The sequence below is a fragment of the Clupea harengus genome, chromosome 5 (genome assembly GCF_900700415.2).
Source record: "Clupea harengus chromosome 5, Ch_v2.0.2, whole genome shotgun sequence".
In the NCBI taxonomy this organism is placed as follows: Eukaryota; Metazoa; Chordata; class Actinopteri; order Clupeiformes; family Clupeidae; genus Clupea; species Clupea harengus.
The window spans coordinates 4,049,345-4,069,333 of record NC_045156.1 but is presented as its reverse complement, the minus strand read 5'-3'; the positions used below and the strand labels follow the sequence as shown (position 1 = coordinate 4,069,333).

General features: G+C 38.6%; 3 protein-coding genes and 1 pseudogene across 3 annotated transcripts; all 4 read right to left on the bottom strand.

Annotated features, from left to right (window-relative positions):
- Window positions 1-4,811: 4,811 nt before the first annotated feature.
- LOC116220429 lies at window positions 4,812-5,733 on the bottom strand (annotated as a pseudogene).
- A 4,171-nt stretch (window positions 5,734-9,904) lies between these two features.
- LOC105912285 (transcription factor HES-5-like) lies at window positions 9,905-10,525 on the bottom strand. Its single transcript, XM_012841233.2, has 2 exons — window positions 10,440-10,525; window positions 9,905-10,327 (listed from the first exon to the last, which is right to left on the bottom strand). Exons 1-2 carry the CDS (start codon window positions 10,500-10,502, stop codon window positions 9,905-9,907), a joined length of 486 nt encoding a protein of 161 aa, XP_012696687.1. The 5' UTR covers window positions 10,503-10,525.
- A 2,948-nt stretch (window positions 10,526-13,473) lies between these two features.
- LOC105912126 (transcription factor HES-5-like) lies at window positions 13,474-14,212 on the bottom strand. Its single transcript, XM_031567078.2, has 2 exons — window positions 14,125-14,212; window positions 13,474-14,012 (listed from the first exon to the last, which is right to left on the bottom strand). The coding sequence occupies exons 1-2, from the start codon at window positions 14,185-14,187 to the stop codon at window positions 13,590-13,592; spliced, it is 486 nt and encodes a 161-aa protein (XP_031422938.1). The 5' UTR covers window positions 14,188-14,212; the 3' UTR covers window positions 13,474-13,589.
- Window positions 14,213-16,157: 1,945 nt separating this feature from the next.
- Window positions 16,158-18,603, bottom strand: LOC116220428 (transcription factor HES-5-like). Its single transcript, XM_031567077.2, has 2 exons — window positions 17,808-18,603; window positions 16,158-17,695 (listed from the first exon to the last, which is right to left on the bottom strand). Exons 1-2 carry the CDS (start codon window positions 17,868-17,870, stop codon window positions 17,273-17,275), a joined length of 486 nt encoding a protein of 161 aa, XP_031422937.1. The 5' UTR covers window positions 17,871-18,603; the 3' UTR covers window positions 16,158-17,272.
- Between the last annotated feature and the right edge of the window lie 1,386 nt (window positions 18,604-19,989).

Below are 19,989 nucleotides of genomic sequence, written 5' to 3'. Positions count from 1 at the left end.
GGAACTGAGACTCTCCTCTCCAGAGCTTTCCCACACTCTGCCCATTGATGGAGACCCTTGTAAACAATAGAAGTGTGCCCTTTTGAATTTGATCCATCTGGAGGAAACTGGCGTGCAATGGGCCCTAATACTGAGGGTTTATGTAGTAGAATATTTTGTCAGGAAAGAGTTTTATAAATGTACAGACAATCCGATTACTTCACTGAAGTTGTTGATGGCTGGGTAAGACTAAGAAAGAAACTAGGAATGCTTTTTTGTTTTGAAAATATTTGTGAATTATTTAGTGGGAAGTAATTTGTTTTGTATCATTTTGTTTTTGTTCATTTTGTGTTTACTGCATTGTGATCAGAGAGTTTTGGGAGTTTGTTGCATAAACAAGAACATTTTTATTGTTTGGCAGCGACTCTTTTCTTATACCTGAAGTCTTTGGTCTGCAGCTGTGTCTATTGTCCCATGGGAGGTCTGTGAGAGAGTCCACCACACTTTCCCACACTCTCTCCATTCACTGCTCTTCAATGGAGGAACAATACAAGTGTGTCTCATTAACCATCACATTAGTCAAGAAGTTTCATTCCCCTACTGCCCAAGGGTGCATTTCCAAGCTACGGTGTCTCTTGGTGTTCCAAAAAGACACGAAAGGAATATCTTACTAAAGATGTTTATTTTTCTATGTTTCTATGTTTTCTGTTCTATTGTTCTATGTTTTCTGTTCCATTGTTCTATGTTCTCCAAGAGAGTGTTTCCTGAACCGTCTCTTAAAAGTTCCCTGACGTATACCTTAATAGGCTAAATCCATGTTTGTGGAGCTGATTCTTGCTATGCATGTAGGTTTGAGCATGCACAGGTGCACAGCACAGGTGATCACTGATGAACACAGTAGAGACAACTTAAACAAGAGGTCGAGATAAGTGACACAATAAAATAAGTATTTTATGTAGGCTAGAAGTTACTTGTATTTGTAGTGGATTCAAATTAATGGGTAATTGAATTAATACCAATAGTTCTTTATTTTATTTTAAGAAGCACTTATGTAATTCAATACTGATCTTGGTCTTACATTACAGTCTAGAGCTGTGTCTATTACCGAACACTTCACGAAGTACACTGCAATACAGTGCACTTACATCTGTAGTGCGTTCAGTTGCTGATTAGTGTTGTCTGAAATGGAAACCCTGACTGACGAAAATGTGCAAGCCTTTTACCCATAAATCTGTGCGCCAGCTTCCTCCGGCCAACTGGAAATTTTAAACAAAGATGGCGGACCAAACTCAGCTGACGGCCTTGTTTTCTATGTAAATGTACATCTTTTTGGCGTTTTCTCTGTCTTGTGCTGTGAACAAAGAATGACATCACAAACCATCTGGAGGGAAAGAACCCCATTGGCTGTGCTTCCCAATTAGGTATTTGTAAGTAAGGAAGTGAGTACGTGTGAGTAAGTAAGGAAGTTAGTTAATGCATAGACACAAACATTTGCGTGATTGCAATTAAATACGTGAGTTAAACACTGAAACAGTTGGTATGAAAGCTTCATGCATCATGAAGATAGTGTGGTAGATGTGACCATTGAACATGCTAGAGATCTGTGGATCACACTCTATCAATTTGTTCCTCAGACTGTAACTATTTATAAAGAATCTTGTGAATAACGTGAGTGTGTTTTGTTTAGTACTAATCTATGAATTCAGAAAATATCCTTTGACTAAAATATTTCTTGATTACTGTTTTCATTTGAAATCAGAATTTCAGTCAATGTTTCAAATATATTTCCTCGCTTGAGTTTTGGATGGCAACATATCCTGACTGGGCATGAGTTGAACAAGAGACCTCAAATCTAACCAAGAAGAAATTCAGAATGTTGAAGAATGCTGTCAGGATTACATCAAGAGATTATATGTTGAATTCTAACATTTAGAAAGGCTTTATTGGTATGTAGATTAAACATTCGCTTAAATAGTTTGAGATCTAGCCCACATTTTCTGAAGCATGTGATGTGTGTCGATTATCCATACGAAGTGAGAGAGTTAATACAAATTTTCCCATTGACTTACATTGGGCCATTATGACATCATAATAGGGTCATTAAACTGGCTTGCACCTGTGCTTCACTGACACCTGCGCCAAGGTTCCAAGGCTCCTCTTCTCTCTGTCCCTCTCCATTCAACTGTATAACTGGGAATATTAAGAGACACCTTCTCTTTATCTCTCTCAGTCTACTTTCTCTCACACTCCATCTCTCTGCTCCACTCCATTTTCTCTCCTTCTTTCAATATTTTCCCTCCTCGCTCTCTCTCTTTATCTCTTTATCCAGAGCCACTCTTGTTCACTCTTCGTTCCTTTCTTCTTTCCTTCTTCCACTCTTCTTTCCTTTCTTATTTCCTTCTTCCACTCTTCTTTCCTTTTTTCTTTCCTTCTTCCACTCTTTTTTCCTTCTTTCACTCTTCTTTCCTTTCTTTTTCCTTCTTCCACTCTTCTTTCTTTTCTTCTTTCCTTCTTCCACTCTTCTTTCCTTTCTTCACTCTTCTTTCCTTTCTTCTTTCCTTCTTCCACTCTTCTTTCCTTATTTTACTCTTCTTTCCTTTCTTCTTTCCTTCTTCCACTCTTCTTTCCTTCTTCCACTCTTCTTTCCTTTTTTCTTTCCTTCTTCCACTCTTCTTTCCCTCTTTCACTCTTCTTTCCTTTCTTCTTTCCTTCTTCCACTTCTTTCTTTTCTTCTTTCCTTCTTCCACTCTTCTTTCCTTTCTTCACTCTTCTTTCCTTTCTTCTTTCCTTCTTCCACTTTTCTTTCCTTCTTTTACTCTTCTTTCCTTTCTTATTTCCTTCTTTCAATCTTCTTTCTTTTCTTCTTCCTTTCTTAACTTTTGCATTTCATACACTGGTATTTCCTTCAGGAAATGCATTTTCTAGTTGAACATAACATCACTGAAAGGGTTTCATCCCCCTGCTGCCCAGCTGACCGTGATTGAACTCAGAGATCTTGGTCTCAAGAACTGAAAGACTTTGAAAGGTCAAGCTGTGTGAGTTAAGCATAATATAAATAGTTGAATGACATTCATTTTTAGTCAAAACTGGACAAGGAGAAAATGAATTGTCATTATTACATAGGATTTTGATGTTCCTTCTTAAAATATGTATAACTATTAATATTTCTTACTTGCCCTAGGCATTGCCATCTTCACAGTGATTTTGCGCTCATCTTTTTCTGCAGTGGAACATCAGGCTGCTAAATTTTATCTCTGTCTTTAGCTGCATGTTGTGCTGTGCCTCATGTGAGACTCATCTCCAGCTTTGCCACCTTCTGCAGGCGTTCCTGGCTCTGCCTGGTGTTCTTGTTCCTGGAGGGGTTCCTCTGAGTCCTATTTTAGAGGAACCATGTTGTGGGGTCCTCAGTGCATGGCCTGGCCATTTGACACTGTTCTTAACTTAGTTTAGCTATAATGCTGATGATCAATTAATAAAACACCAACTTCCCTCTTCATTAACACTGATCTTTGCACATACTCATAGTCATTTTGTCTGGACTGATATGGAATAATATACTAAAGAATAAAATGAACAGTTCAGAACTGTATTCTAGAGAATGACACACATAACTGACATATTGAATTGCATATTTTATTGTTATTTTCCGGCATGAAAAACTTATGCCATAATGGAAAAGTTCGTTCAAACAATTGAACAAGGATCACAATGTCAAAAACAGCTCAGTCTCCATTGGGACAAAGAGGTCAAATACAAAAGTATTCAGAAACAGTCAATGTGTTTCAAAAAGTCTTGTGAAGCTATACTCCTTCAAATGGAAGGTATAACATTTACTTTTCTTAAATATTAAGAACGTCAAACATGTCTCACTTTTATGAGATCTTAGTAAAAACATCAATCTTTCAATGAAGGACATTTTAGAGGACACTAACTCTGAAACAAGCCACAAAATTTAAAATCATGGAAATGATATTAACAGATTAACATAAGAAAATATAGTCATGTAAAACCATGACAATAATATAAACATTGTTTATGATTTTATAATGTCTTCCCCAGAAGATATCCAGCTCACAATAGCGTGCAGTTTTTCTCTTTTCTTGAAACAGAATCATAAAAACTAAATTAGTACATAAAAAAAGTTCATATTCAGCAGACCTGATCTTATTCAAAAATGGAGAGTTTCAATTTGAAACAAATCATTTCACAATTTTCATTCATTGAAGACATGCTGGAAAGTTAGCAACATTTATTTTCTTCCAAAAGAGGTCTGTATATTCTTTGATGCAAAGAAGATCCAACCCCTGTTTTCGCAGGCTTGAATAATGTGAAATATCCTCAGTTTTCCAACTCTGACCAATGTGGTCATGTAATTGTAAAAGTCTCTTCTGAGTAGTTTTCCACCAGCACCTCCATGGGGGGCTCCTGGCTGGACTCATATTCACCATGAAAATAATGTCAGCATTGTTGACATTATATTTAAACTGTCTTCTCAAAAGACATTTTGTTGTTATAACTTGCAGACTTTCCATTTCTTTCAAAAGAATCATAAAGTCATTACATTTCAATACAAATTTGAATTGATCTCATATCATAACGGAGATCCATTAAAGAGGTTTTACCATTAAACCAGTATATTCACAATTTATAAAGAATTGTGTATACGTCTTCACCGAAGACAAATACCTTGCAAAAAATTGCAATTTAAAATTAAATACATTCTTTGATATAAAGAAGATAAATCCCCTGCATTTGCAGGTTTGAACGCTTTGAAATGTCCTTGAGTTTTCATCTCTGACCAATTTGATCACGTGAAAGTCTCATCTGTGTTGTGTTCTAACAAGGCCTCCTGGGGGCGCTCCTGGCTGGACTCTTGTCTTTACTCTGGACATGCTGGACAGGAGAGCCCAGCTGGCACTGGGCATTCTCCCTCCTGTAGTCATCACTGGGTGGTTGCAGGGTCTGGAACTGGGTCAGCAACTTTCCATGGGTCTGTGTTTTCCCTGAGACCCTGGACAGGAAATGAAGGACTTCTTGAGCACACTTGGAGAAACCCTGACTGCCAGCATCAGAAGAGAGTGAAGTTCTTTCTGTCTGAAGATGCTGTCTCAGGAGGCAAACAATTATCTTCAGGATGTCGGCATTCTCCAGCTTGGAGTCAGGCTGCAAGTTGAGGAGCTGTGGATGTGGACCTTCGGTTGTTTGATGCTGTTGTTGATACAGTCTCTGTGCATCTTTTCCACAATTGGTTTTCTCAGCTACAAAGAAGAAGAAGAAATCATTTAGATATATATTCTTTGCATATTAAACAGACAGGTTAAATAAGAAAATAAAATATAAAGTTGAAAGAGGTAAGTTAGTATATTTACCTTGTGGTTTAGACACATGTGTTCCTTTGGGTAATCTGCTGTGGAAGTGATTGTAGGAGCCATAGCTGTAGCTGTAGTAGTTCTCTCTGTGTAGAGTGAATCTGATAAGCACTGGCTTCATCTCCTCTATTTATACTCCCAAATCTCCATATGAATGTGTGGGTCTTGGGCTGGTTGGAGTTTCTCACAGTCAGTAGCCAATGGCTGAGCTGCAGAGGACAATGAGGAGTGTGGAGCTGCCACATGCTGGGGGACAATGGTCAAACCTCAGTTGAACAGGTGCTGGGTTGGGGGTGATGGAGAGAGACCCACAGACCCACTGTGTGGATGTGGGAAAGGACTGACCCTGTGAGGAGAGTCAATCTGCTGCCTGATGTTGAGATCAATGCAAAAGCCAGGGCACACTTTTGAATTCTTTTTTGTATCAATGTTCAAATACACTAGATATTGATTCCTCATGAAAGTAATTTCACTCTTCTATCATATTATTATATATTATATATGCATCTTTAAGTGTGGTGTTTTCACATTGGTTGTTATGCAACAAAATGTTTGAAATAAAAGTGATAGATGAAAATTCACCCTAGTTACCTCAGGACTCCGGAGCTGCATATAAGTATATTTATTAGACAAACAACAATTGCAATCGGGCTCACTCCCAGCACAAGGCTGAAAGTGAAGCAATGATAAACACATCGCACAAGGTTTATATAGACAGAAGTTGAGCGTTCAGCAGGGAAAACCACGTGGTGGATTTCTGAAGTCCGAGGCAAGGATGGAAGTTTTGCAAGGTCGGAAGAAGCACAGTTCGTCGCTTCTTATCACTTCTGGTCTAAACATGCTCTTGTACATATGCACACTAAGTGGCACCTAATAATCTTAGTTACACACACGCAGAAACACAGAAAAGCCATGTTCCTGCTTTCATAAGCACATGATTCATATAAGGAATATATTAATACAAGGCACTTGATATATATATTCTTAAGTAATTAACAGTGTTTGCAAATTATCTCCATCAAAAAGTGTTTTGAAACTGTAAATATAGTCAATGTCCCAACCTCCTTATTTCATCAGTGCTTTAGCATCAGCTTTAATCAGAAAATACTTTGGAAGTTCTCTCTGAATTCCCTTGATCAAAATGGAGGGAGACTCCTCTTTAGACCGTCCCCTCAGGTCTCCAGATGTAACAGATGTCATCCTCTGTCATGTGGCTGGTAGAGTCGCTCATTTGAGTTTCCCACACTCATTCCTCTATTCATCACTAAAGCTTCTGTTATCAGCCATGTGGAGGAATGACGGCTATCAGCTCTGTGTTGTGCCCTAAACAGAGGATGACATCACAAACCATCTGGAGGGAAACAATTGTATTGGCTGTCCCCTTGTGATTTAAAAAAAAAATGAAGAAAATCATGTAATCATCTTTGATCAGCATGTCAAAACATTTGAAGGTTTTAACACATTTCTACACTTTGACTGGCTATCATGCCTTTCATTTCCTGGAGGATAAAGATTTTGACATGATCCACACCACAAGGAATGACATGAAAACATAATGACATCATAGGTATATAATGATTATTTGGTTATGGTTATGATTAAGGTATGTAGCAGACACTTTTGTCCAAAGCGACTTACAAAACATAAGAAAAACATGAAAAAAAAATACAAAACAAAAGCATCAATTAAAAATACAAATTTAAATTTAAAAATAACCTATGATTAACAATAATAATAACAAATCATAATATCAAAATTATGATTGCATTCATAGAGTATGCCTCAAACTAAAGAATTAGACTGATGACATTTAAAATTATAAAGTTTAAACACTTTGTAAATGTACCAACACTGACAAGTAGAGTTGAGTACCATCTGCATAACAGAATAAAGGTATGTTATGTGGAGCAGTGCCTGCTTCTAAAATATTATCATATGTTACCATGGTGTATAGAACATACACACACATGTTACTATCCATGGTGTTCATATGCAAAATAAAGAGACGCGTGCCTATTCCCTTGTGTATCTGTAGAATCTGTGTTGGGACTGTGGATGCTAAAGACCCAGGAACTGTGACTCTCCTCTCCAGAGCTTTCCCACACTCTGCCCATTGATGGAGACCCCTGTGAACTATAGAAGTGTGCTCTATTCATTTAGATCCATCTGGAGGAAACTGGTGTGCAATGGGCCCTAATACTGAGGGTTTATGTAGTAGAATATTTTGTCAGGATAGTTTTATAACTATCAGATTACTTCACTGAAGTTGTTGATGACTGACAATGAAACTAGGAATGACTTTTCTTTTTGAAAACATTGGTGAATTATTTAGTGGGAAGTAATTTGTTTTGTATCATTTTATTTTTGTCAATTTTGTGTTCAGAGAGTTTTGGGAGTTTGTTGCATAAAGAAGAAAAATGTTATTGTTTGGCAGCCAGACTCTTTTTCTTATACCTGAAGTCTTTGGTCTGCAGCTGTGTCTATTGTCCCATGGGAGGTCTGTGAGAGAGTCCACCACACTTTCCCACACTCTCTCCATTCACTGCACTTCAATGGAGGAACAATAAAAGTGTGTCTCATTAACCATCACATTAGTCAAGATCGTCCAACCCCGTGATGCCCACATGATTATTTGCAGTGGACTTTCTTTCCTGCAACTCTTTAAGTTGAAACTTTAAAAAAAAAGGTGGTATATATTATTACCGAAAATGTTTGATATGAAAACAGAGTGAATAAAGATGCTTAAGAGTATGGAGAGATTCGTTTTTTATTTAATGCAAATATTCCTCTGGTTTTATTCATCCGTTTTGCCATATTGTGTAATATTGCTTCACTGCTCAATTAAGTAATTTAAGATTTCCAAGTCTCTTTAAGAAAAGATCAATTGCAGAAAATGCCTACAGAGACATTGATGATTGTAGTATCTGGACCCCCGTCACCTAGAGCTAACATTGACTATTATGGTCTGTAACACCCGATCGGTGTTCTAAGCGTAACCAGCCCTCTCAGTCACGACAGCCACGCCCTCTCCAGCCCTGCCTAGCATCACCTAAATACCACACCTACAGACTGTTTAACAGTTAGCGTAGGCTTTTAAGGACTCTGTGTTTCTTGGCTCATTGTGAGGCATTGTTCATGTTCCTGTTCTGTGATCTCTAGTGAGACTTTGTTGAATGTTACCATGCTGGATTCTATGATGTTTGACTGTGTCTGGTTTCTGACCTTGATCTTGGATTCGTGTTTATCTGGCAAAGTCTGCTTGTGTAACTGCCCTGCTGTGTTTGACCTGGATTCTGTGTTTTTGGACTACCCTGTTTGGATTACTGTTCAATTCTTGTGGAAGTAAACTTTTAAACTCTTAACTTGGGTGTCAATCCGTCAATTTCAATTACATGTGTAAAAAAGAAAGAAAATATATATGGCCGTATAGCCATATTATGTAATTTTACTTTACTTCTCAATGACATAATTTAAGTCTCTTCAAAACAGACTAATTACAGAAAATGCCTACATAGATATTGATAACTGTAGTATCTGGACAACTGCCACCTAGAGCAAATATTGGCTGTCATGGTAAAAAAGATCCAGAACAACTCTTGTATTGGGACTGAAAGAAAACACCCTACCTGGATATACAAATTGGAATAAGACACTCAACAGAAAATATATAGAAAATGTCATTATTTTTATTTGATAATTTTTTTTAGTGCAAAAGACAGTTATGACATTTGATATTATTAAGTGTGTTCTAAGAAATTAGAACAGTAACACTGTTATTAACGGCAGTGACAGCCCTGTCTCCACTGGGACATGGCAAAACTCACACAAGTCTTTATAAAAGACACTGACAGATTCACACCAAAGCCAGCTGTGGCCATTATGTATGAATACATTTCACAAGTAGAACACTCCAAGAAAAAGGAGATTACATGAACTATTCTTAAATGTTAAGAAAGTTATATATTTCTCACATTGTTGAGAACTTAGAAAGTCAAATACTCTTCCCTCACAGAGGGAAATTCATTCCAAAGCAAGAAGTTGAAAACGTTTCGTAAGAAACAAAGTTTTGCTCAGAATTTAAGCACAATAAAATCATCACGTCTCAATGACATAATACTGACAAGTCAGGATTTTTTTCCATATGAAACCATGAACATTATCACACTATTATAGCTTCAAAGATTGGAAACCATTTTTGTGGTTTCCGAGTCTTCACTGAAGACATGTACATTTTCATGATGTTAATGGAGTTTCAAAGGAAACAAAGATCAGCTTTAAAATCAAGCATAAAGGAGTCATTATATAGTAATGACAATATCTAAGTTTGTTCCATGTATAACCATGTTAAGAGAGCCAATATGGCAGTTTCAAAGTTTCTGTAACTTCAGAGTTAGTCATTAACAAACCCTTAAACATTCAAATTGCGAATGCTTGTTCTGTTTCCATCTGGAAACATATATACTCTTTTCTCATGAAAAGAAAATGAATCACATGCATTTGCAGGCATGAACACTGACAATATCAGAACAAAAGTATGTATCGGCATCTGTAGTGTTCTACCACGGCCTCCAGGGAGCGCTCCTGGCTGGACTTCTCTCTTTTCTCATTTTGTCTTGGTCCAACATACTCAGCTGAGGGAGGGCTGACTCTTGCACGTCCTCATCAGATGATGGCTTCAGGGTCTGGAAGTGGTTCAGCACTGTTCTGTGGGACTGTGTCTGAACGTCTTTTCTTGACAGGAAGTGAACAACCTGTCGGGCACACATGGAGAATCCCTGGTGATCAGCATCAAGGGAGGGTAGACTCCTTGGCTGAAGCTTTCGTCTCAGGAGGCAAACAGTCATCTCCAGGATGTCGGCTTTCTCCATCTTGGATTCAGGCTGCTGGTTGAGGAGCTGTGGACCCAGGAGAGCCTTGAGCTCCTCGATGCAGTTGTTGATGCGATCTCTGCGCATCTTCTCGACAGCTGGCTTTCTCTGCTGTAAAGACGAAAAGGACATAATTAATATATTTGTTCGTTAGCTATTGAAATATCAGGTTGACAGAGAAAGTTAACATCAAGTTCGAGACAGGTAAGGTTGCAATATTCACCTTGTGTGTCAGACTCAGGTGTTCCTTTGAGTAATCTGCTGTGGAAGTGATTGTAGGAGCCATTGCTGTAGCTGTAGTAGTTCTCTCTGTGTAGAGTGCATCTGATCAGCACTGGCTTCATCTCCTCTATTTATACTCCCAAATCTCCATATGAATGTGTGGGTCTTGGGCTGGTTGGAGTTTCTCACAGTCAGTAGCCAATGGCTGAGCTGCAGAGGACAATGAGGAGTGTGGAGCTGCCACATGCTGGGGGACAATGGTCAAACCTCAATTGAACAGGTGCTGGGTTGGGGGTGATGGAGAGAGACCCACAGACCCACTGTGTGGATGTGGGAAAGGACTGACCCTGTGAGGAGAGTTAATCTGCTGCCTGATGTTGGGGTCAATGATGCTGACAGGGCACACGCTACTCACTACTAGACACACGTGTGAGCATCTTTAAATCACTTTGACCTGCATCACACCAGGATTCCTTATCAATGTAATCTCATTTTAATTTAATTTTTTTCATTTCACAAATTGTTTTTAATGTAATGTTGATATTAATAACAAAGTTTAAGAGCCATTGATTTATAATGAAAACTCATGAACTTATCATTAGCCAAACTGAAGGGTGGATATCTCTTCACTCTTCAGTGCTATAATCTTCATTTAGGTCATATTACATTTTGGAAGCCATTGGTCTTAAATGTCTATCACCTCTATATTTGGCTTAATAAGGGAAAAACCGTCCTCACTAGACCCGTCTTACAGTGACAGTGGAGGTGTCCAGATGTAACAGATGTGTCTTTTGTCATGTTGCTGTTTTTTTTTGCTCATTTTAGTTTCCCACACTGAACACCTCCATTCATGTGAAAGCTCCTCATCACCAATGTTGTAACAGATGCATCTTGCGTGGTGTTGCTCATTTGAGTTCTCCCCACTGAGTCCTCTATGTACTACAAAAGGCCCTCTAAACACAAACAACCAGGAGTGACAGCTATCAGTTGAACTTTGTGTTGTAAACTGACAATGATATCATCACAAGCTGGAGGGAAAAGTCCTTATTGGCTTGGTGATACACCAAGAAGTTAGATCTAAGAAATGGCACTGTTATGATACGATAAGATGATACTGAACTGAAGGAAAATATTAAACACAATTTAAACATAAACGAAGGTGACGCATGCCTATTCCCTTGTGTGTTTGTAAAATCTCCAGTGGGACTGTGGATGCTAATGACCAGAGCTTTCCCACACTCTGCCCCATTGATAGAGACCCTGTGAACTATAGAAGTGTGCCTCTTTAATGCTAATTGATGTGTATGGAAGCAATTTCACTGAACCCTCAGAGTGAAATGTTTATCAAGATGAACATGTTCTGTGGCTAACATGCTTCAAACTTCCAGACATTCGAAATCCTGACATTTAAGTCTTGAAAATCAAGACACCTAGACACACTTTGAACTGATAAAGAAAAGCAGGCCTCTGTTGAGAGGTATCTACAACAGGTCTTGTGGAATATCTTCATGGAGTATTTTAAAGGTCATTTTTATGCTTGACCCTATAGTTTGCTAGTGAAGAACAAGATCTAAATATTCTTATAGAGATGTAAAAAATATAAACCAAGCTTATTTGAAAGCCAATAACGTGTTTTTTTTTTATTCCTGATAGTTAAGGTCTGTGATCTGTGTCTATTGTCCCAGGGGAGGTCTGAGAGAGAGTCCTCCACGCTTTCCCACACTCTCTCCATTCACTGCTCTTCAATGGAGGAACAATAGACTTGTGTCTCATTACCCCTCACATTAGTCAATAGTGTTCATCCCTGTACTTCCAACATGAATATTTGCAGTGGTGTTTCTTTCAGCAGTTCTGTCACCTGGGCAGCTGGAACTCTTAAGTTGAAACTTTTCTAAAGTTGGGATTTATTATTAAAGGCAAATATTTGATCTAAAAACTGAGTGAATGAAGATACAAAATATTATGAAGTAAGATTACAGGTTTGTTTTACATTTAATGCAGATGTTCCTGTGGTTCCTCTTCTATATTATGTCATTTTACTCTACTTCTCAATGAAATAATTTAAGCATATTTAAAAAAGACTGATTACAGAAAATGCCTACGTAGATATTGATAACTGTAATATCTGGACTACTGCCACCTAGAGCAAAAATGGGCTGTCATGGTAAAAAAAAAAAAAAGATCCAGAAAAACTCTTGTATTGGGACTGAAAGAAAACAACCTACCTGGATATACAAATTGGAATAAGACACTCAACAGAAAATATATAGAAAATGTCATTTTTTTATTTGATACATTTTTTTTAGTGCAAAATACAGTTATGCCATTTGATATTATTAAGTGTGTTCTAAGAAATTAGAACAGTAATGGCAGTGACAGCCTTGTGTCCAGTAGGACATGGCAAATCTCACACAAGTCTTTATAAAAGACACTGACAGATTCACACCAAAGCCAGCTGTGGCCATTATGTATGAATACATTTCACAAGTAGAACACTCCAAGAAAAAGGAGATTACATGAACTATTCTTAAATGTTAAGAAAGTTATATATTTCTCACATTGTTGAGAACTTAGAAAGTCAAATACTCTTCCCTCACAGAGGGAAATTCATTCCAAAGCAAGAAGTTGAAAACGTTTCGTAAGAAACAAAGTTTTGCTCAGAATTTAAGCACAATAAAATCATCACGTCTCAATGACATAATACTGACAAGTCAGGATTTTTTTCCATATGAAACCATGAACATTATCACACTATTATAGCTTCAAAGATTGGAAACCATTTTTGTGGTTTCCGTGTCTTCACTGAAGACATGTACATTTTCATGATGTTAATGGAGTTTCAAAGGAAACAAAGATCAGCTTTAGAAACAAGCATAAAGGAGTCATTATATAGTAATGACAATATCTAAGTTTGTTCCATGTATAACCATGTGAAGAGAGCCAATATGGCAGTTTCAAAGTTTCTGTAACTTCAGAGTTAGTCATTAACAAACCCTTAAACATTCAAATTGCGAATGCTTGTTCTGTTTCCATCTGGAAGCATATATACTCTTTTCTCATGAAAAGAAAATGAATCACATGCATTTGCAGGCATGAACACTGACAATATCAGAACAAAAGTTCTCGGGTATGTATCGGCATCTGTAGTGTTCTACCACGGCCTCCAGGGGGCGCTCCTGGCTGGACTTCTCTCTTTTCTCATTTTGTCTTGGTCCAACATACTCAGCTGAGGGAGGGCTGACTCTTGCACGTCCTCATCAGATGATGGCTTCAGGGTCTGGAAGTGGTTCAGCACTGTTCTGTGGGACTGTGTCTGAACGTCTTTTCTTGACAGGAAGTGAACAACCTGTCGGGCACACATGGAGAATCCCTGGTGATCAGCATCAAGGGAGGGTAGACTCTTTGGCTGAAGCTTTCGTCTCAGGAGGCAAACAGTCATCTCCAGGATGTCGGCTTTCTCCATCTTGGATTCAGGCTGCTGGTTGAGGAGCTGTGGACCCAGGAGAGCCTTGAGCTCCTCGATGCAGTTGTTGATGCGATCTCTGCGCATCTTCTCGACAGCTGGCTTTCTCTGCTGTGAAGACGAAAAGGACATAATTAATATATTTGTTCGTTAGCTATTGAAATATCAGGTTGACAGAGAAAGTTAACATCAAGTTCGAGACAGGTAAGGTTGCAATATTCACCTTGTGTGTCAGACTCAGGTGTTCCTTTGAGTAATCTGCTGTGGAAGTGATTGTAGGAGCCATAGCTGTAGCTGTAGTAGTTATCTCTGTGTAGAGTGAATCTGATCAACACTGGCTTCATCTCCTCTATTTATACTCCCAAATCTCCATATGAATGTGTGGGTCTTGGGCTGGTTGGAGTTTCTCACAGTCAGTAGCCAATGGCTGAGCTGCAGAGGACAATGAGGAGTGTGGAGCTGCCACATGCTGGGGGACAATGGTCAAACCTCAGGGGAACAGGTGCTGGGTTGGGGGTGATGGAGAGAGACCCACAGACCCACTGTGTGGATGTGGGAAAGGACTGACCCTGTGAGGAGAGTTAATCTGCTGACTGATGTTGAGATCAATGATGCTGACAGGGCACACGCTACTCACTACTGTACACACGTGTGAGCATCTTTAAATCACTTTGACCTGCATCACACCAGGATTCCTTATCAATGTAATCTCATTTTAATTTAATTTTTTTCATTTCACAAATTGTTTTTAATGTAATGTTGATATTAATAACAAAGTTTAAGAGCCATTGATTTATAATGAAAACTCATGAACTTATCATTAGCCAAACTGAAGGGTGGATATCTCTTCACTCTTCAGTGCTATAATCTTCATTTAGGTCATATTACATTTTGGAAGCCATTGGTCTTAAATGTCTATCACCTCTATATTTGGCTTAATAAGGGGAAAACCGTCCTCACTAGACCCGTCTTACAGTGACAGTGGAGGTGTCCAGATGTAACAGATGTGTCTTTTGTCATGTTGCTGTTTTTTTTGCTCATTTTAGTTTCCCACACTGAACACCTCCATTCATGTGAAAGCTCCTCATCACCAATGTTGTAACAGATGCATCTTGCGTGGTGTTGCTCATTTGAGTTCTCCCCACTGAGTCCTCTATGTACTACAAAAGGCCCTCTAAACACAAACAACCAGGAGTGACAGCTATCAGTTGAACTTTGTGTTGTAAACTGACAATGACATCATCACAAGCTGGAGGGAAAAATCCCTATTGGCTTGGTGATACACCAAGAAGTTAGATCTAAGAAATGGCACTGTTATGATACGATAAGATGATACTGAACTGAAGGAAAATATTAAACACAATTTAAACAGAAACGAAGGAGTCGCATGCCTATTCCCTTGTGTGTTTGTAAAATCTCCAGTGGGACTGTGGATGCTAATGACCAGAGCTTTCCCACACTCTGTCCCATTGATAGAGACCCTGTGAACTATAGAAGTGTGCCTCTTTAATGCTAATTGATGTGTATGGAAGCAATTTCACTGAACCCTCAGGGTGAAATGTTTATCAAGATGAACATGTTCTGTGGCTAACATGCTTCAAACTTCCAGACATTCGAAATCCTGACATTTAAGTCTTGAAAATCAAGACACCTAGACACACTTTGAACTGATAAAGAAAAACAGGCCTCTGTTGAGAGGTATCTACAACAGGTCTTGTGGAATATCTTCATGGAGTATTTTAAAGGTCATTGTTATGCTTGACCCTATAGTTTGCTAGTGAAGAACAAGATCTAAATATTCTTATAGAGATGTAAAAAATATAAACCAAGCTTATTTGAAAGCCAATAACGTGTTTTTTTATTATTCCTAATAGTTAAGGTCTGTGATCTGTGTCTATTGTCCCAGGGGAGGTCTGAGAGAGAGTCCTCCACGCTTTCCCACACTCTCTCCATTCACTGCTCTTCAATGGAGGAACAATAGACTTGTGTCTCATTACCCCTCACATTAGTCAAGATTGTTCACCCCTGTACTTCCAACATGAATATTTGCAGTGGTGTTTCTTTCAGCAGTTCTGTCACCTGGGCAGCTGGAACTCTTAAGTTGAAACTTTTCTAAAGTTGGGATTTATTATTAAAGGCAAATATTTGATCTAAAAACTGAGTGAATGAAGATACAAAATATTATGAAGTAAGATTACAGGTTTGTTTTACATTTAATGCAGATGTTCCTCTGGTTCCTCTTCCATATTATGTCATTTTAATCTACTTCTCTATTAAATAATTTAAGTATATTTAAAAAAGACTAATTACAGAAAATGCCTACGTAGATATTGATAACTGTAGTATCTGGACTACTGCCACCTAGAGCAAAAATGGGCTGTCATGGTAAAAAAAAAGATCCAGAAAAACTCTTGTATTGGGACTGAAAGAAAACACCCTACCTGGAGATACAAATTGGAATAAGACACTCAACAGAAAATATATAGAAAATGTCATTTTTTTATTTGATACATTTTTTTTCAGTGCAAAATACAGTTATGCCATTTGATATTATTAAGTGTGTTCTAAGAAATTAGAACAGTAATGGCAGTGACAGCCTTGTGTCCAGTAGGACATGGCAAATCTCACACAAGTCTTTATAAAAGACACTGACAGATTCACACCAAAGCCAACTGTGGCCATTATGTATGAATACATTTCACAAGTAGAACACTCCAAGAAAAAGGAGATTACATGAACTATTCTTAAATGTTAAGAAAGTTGTATATGTCTCACATTGTTGAGAACTTAGAAAGTCAAATACTCTTCCCTCACAGAGGGAAATTGCTTCCAAAGCAGGAAGTTGAAAACATTTCGTAAGAAACAAAGTTTTGCTCAGAATTTAAGCACAATAAAATCATCACGTCTCAATGGCATAATACTGACTCAAGTCAGGATTTTTTCCCCATATGAAACCATGAACATTATCACACTATTATAGCTTCAAAGATTGGAAACCATTTTTGTGGTTTCCGAGTCTTCACTGAAGACATGTACATTTTCATGACGTTAATGGAGTTTCAAAGGAAACAAAGATCAGCTTTAGAAACAAGCATAAAGGAGTCATTATATAGTAATGACAATATCTAAGTTTGTTCCATGTATAACCATGTGAAGAGAGCCAATATGGCAGTTTCAAAGTTTCTGTAACTTCAGAGTTAGTCATTAACAAACCCTTAAACATTCAAATTGCGAATGCTTGTTCTGTTTCCATCTGGAAACATATATACTCTTTTCTCATGAAAAGAAAATGAATCACATGCATTTGCAGGCATGAACACTGACAATATCAGAACAAAAGTTCTTGGGTATGTATCGGCATCTGTAGTGTTCTACCACGGCCTCCAGGGGGCGCTCCTGGCTGGACTTCTCTCTTTTCTCATTTTGTCTTGGTCCAACATACTCAACTGAGGGAGGGCTGACTCTTGCACGTCCTCATCAGATAAGGGCTTCAGGGTCTGGAAGTGGTTCAGCACTGTTCTGTGGGACTGTGTCTGAACGTCTTTTCTTGACAGGAAGTGAACAACCTCCTGGGCACACATGGTGAATCCCTGGTGAACAGCATCATGGGAGGGTAGACTCCTTTGCTGAAGCTTTCGTCTCAGGAGGCAAACCGTCATCTCCAGGATGTCGGCTTTCTCCAGCTTGGATTCGGGCTGCTGGTTGAGGAGCTGTGGACCCAGGAGAGCCTTGAGCTCCTCGATGCAGTTGTTGATGCGATCTCTGCGCATCTTCTCGACAGCTGGCTTTCTCTGCTGTAAAGACGAAAAGGACATCATTAATATATTTGTTCGTTAGCTATTGAAATATCAGGTTGACAGAGAAAGTTAACATCAAGTTCGAGACAGGTAAGGTTGCAATATTCACCTTGTGTGTCAGACTCAGGTGTTCCTTTGAGTAATCTGCTGTGGAAGTGATTGTAGGAGCCATAGCTGTAGCTGTAGTAGTTATCTCTGTGTAGAGTGAATCTGATCAGGACTGGCTTCATCTCCTCTATTTATACTCCCAAATCTCCATATGAATGTGTGGGTCTTGGGCTGGTTGGAGTTTCTCACAGTCAGTAGCCAATGGCTGAGCTGCAGAGGACAATGAGGAGTGTGGAGCTGCCACATGCTGGGGGACAATGGTCAAACCTCAGGGGAACAGGTGCTGGGTTGGGGGTGATGGAGAGAGACCCACAGACCCACTGTGTGGATGTGGGAAAGGACTGACCCTGTGAGGAGAGTCAATCTGCTGCCTGATGTTGGGGTCAATGATGCTGACAGGGCACAAGCTCATCACTACTAGACACACGTGTGAGACTGAGTGTGGTATTATGGTATTTCATGGAAAATATGATGGAATCATGCAGCCCATTAGATTGGATCATTGCAAATATTTCTGTGGCCTTGATTTATTACGAAAAATCTCTTATCACTCATCACTAGGCAAACTGTATGGTCTTAATTTTGATCACATCATGCTTTGGATTTAAATGTATATCAGTCAAATTTTCTCCAAGAATGCAAGGAAAAGTTTCTTTCTAAACCCCTCTATCTGTGGCAAGTCTCAAGACGCAAACAAAAACAAAAAAATAGGTGAATTTGTAGGACCCTTTTGTTATTGTTCATTTTGTTATGTAGAAATAAGAATCAGAATCAGAATGTTCCTTCTCCCTCTGTCAGTGAAGGACTACAGATATATCAGATGTGCCCTCTGTCTTGTTGCTGGCAGAAAGCTCATTTGAGTTCCCCACAATGAGTCCTCTTTGCACTTCAAAAGGCCCTCTACACAGTCAGGAGTGACAGCCATCAGCTTTGTTTTGAGTCAACTTCAGAGAATGACTTCACCACAAAATGGAGGGAAAGATCCTCACTGGCTGTGTTTTAGGGAGATATTGCGACTTAGAAATATTACCTACATAATTTGATAAGATAGGGGTGTTGGGATAGGATTGGAAGATAGGAAATGTTGTTCATGCAGATTCATTTGAAGTATGTTCAGTATGTTTTACACACTTTGTTGTTTTATATAAATTTTGTTATTGTAAATGAAAGAGACGCGTGCCTATTCCCTTGTGTATCTGTGGAATCTCCAGTGGGACTGTGGATGACAATGACCCAGGAAGATTCTCCTCTCCAGAGCTTTCCCACACTCTGCCCATTTGTCTGTCCATTAGCTGCTTTCACTGTGTCCTCCTGATGAAATGTTGATCAGGAGAACAGACCAGTTAGACTCATTTTGAACTGATCAAGACATGCACACTTATGTTCAGAAATGTCTTAAACAGGTCTTTGTGGGACATATTTGTATTGTAAGTATTTGACATCACTTGACATGACCCTGCATTTAGTTAAAATCCACTTCAGATGTTCTTATGGGGAGCTATAAAATAGCAGCCAATCTCATTAGAGAGCCAATAATGCTCTTCAGCATTATTGTTTAAGGCATGTGTCTGTGTCTATTGTCCCACATGAGGTCTGAGAGAGAGTCCTCCACACTTTCCCACACTCTCTCCATTCACTGCTCTTCAATGGGAGGAACAATAGACGTGTGTCTCATTACCCCTCATATAAGTCAAGAGTGTTTAACCCCGTACTGCCCAGCTGACTCTAAGCACAGTGAAATGTTTTTCAGTTTCAGGCCAACCACTGGATGTTGGAAATAATCCTTCTGATGTTTTGGTCAATCATCATAATAAATCATCTGAATTTGAATGTAAATAAAATATAAATAAACACGACAACATTTTTAAAGTAGTTTGGTTTCTTCGTTTTGCTTCTTCATTTTATTGACATGATAAGCAGGCCATCTGATAGTATGAATCTGATTGAGAGAATGCCAAGAGTGTGCAAAGCTGTCATCAAAGCAAAAGGTGGCTACTTTGAAGAATCTAAAATATAAAACATATTCTGGTTTGTTTAACTCCTTTTTGTTCACTACAGAATTCCATATGTGTTCTTTAATATTTTGTATGTCTTCAGTATTGATCTACATGTAGAAAATAATTCAAATAAAGAAGAAACATTGAATGAGAAGGTGTGTCCAAACTTTTGACTGGTACTGTATT

What these genes read in the sequence shown, in the direction of transcription:
- LOC105912285 (XM_012841233.2), bottom strand. Translation starts at nt 10,502, where the DNA reads ATGGCTCCTACAATCACTTCCACAGCAGATTACTCAAAGGAACACCTG. An exon ending in ACCTGAGTCTGACACACAAG is followed by an intron (nt 10,328 to 10,439) that starts GTGAATATTGCA and finishes TCGTCTTTACAG; the next exon opens with CAGAGAAAGCCAGCTGTCGA.
- LOC105912126 (XM_031567078.2), bottom strand. Translation starts at nt 14,187, where the DNA reads ATGGCTCCTACAATCACTTCCACAGCAGATTACTCAAAGGAACACCTG. An exon ending in ACCTGAGTCTGACACACAAG is followed by an intron (nt 14,013 to 14,124) that starts GTGAATATTGCA and finishes TCGTCTTCACAG; the next exon opens with CAGAGAAAGCCAGCTGTCGA.
- LOC116220428 (XM_031567077.2), bottom strand. Translation starts at nt 17,870, where the DNA reads ATGGCTCCTACAATCACTTCCACAGCAGATTACTCAAAGGAACACCTG. An exon ending in ACCTGAGTCTGACACACAAG is followed by an intron (nt 17,696 to 17,807) that starts GTGAATATTGCA and finishes TCGTCTTTACAG; the next exon opens with CAGAGAAAGCCAGCTGTCGA.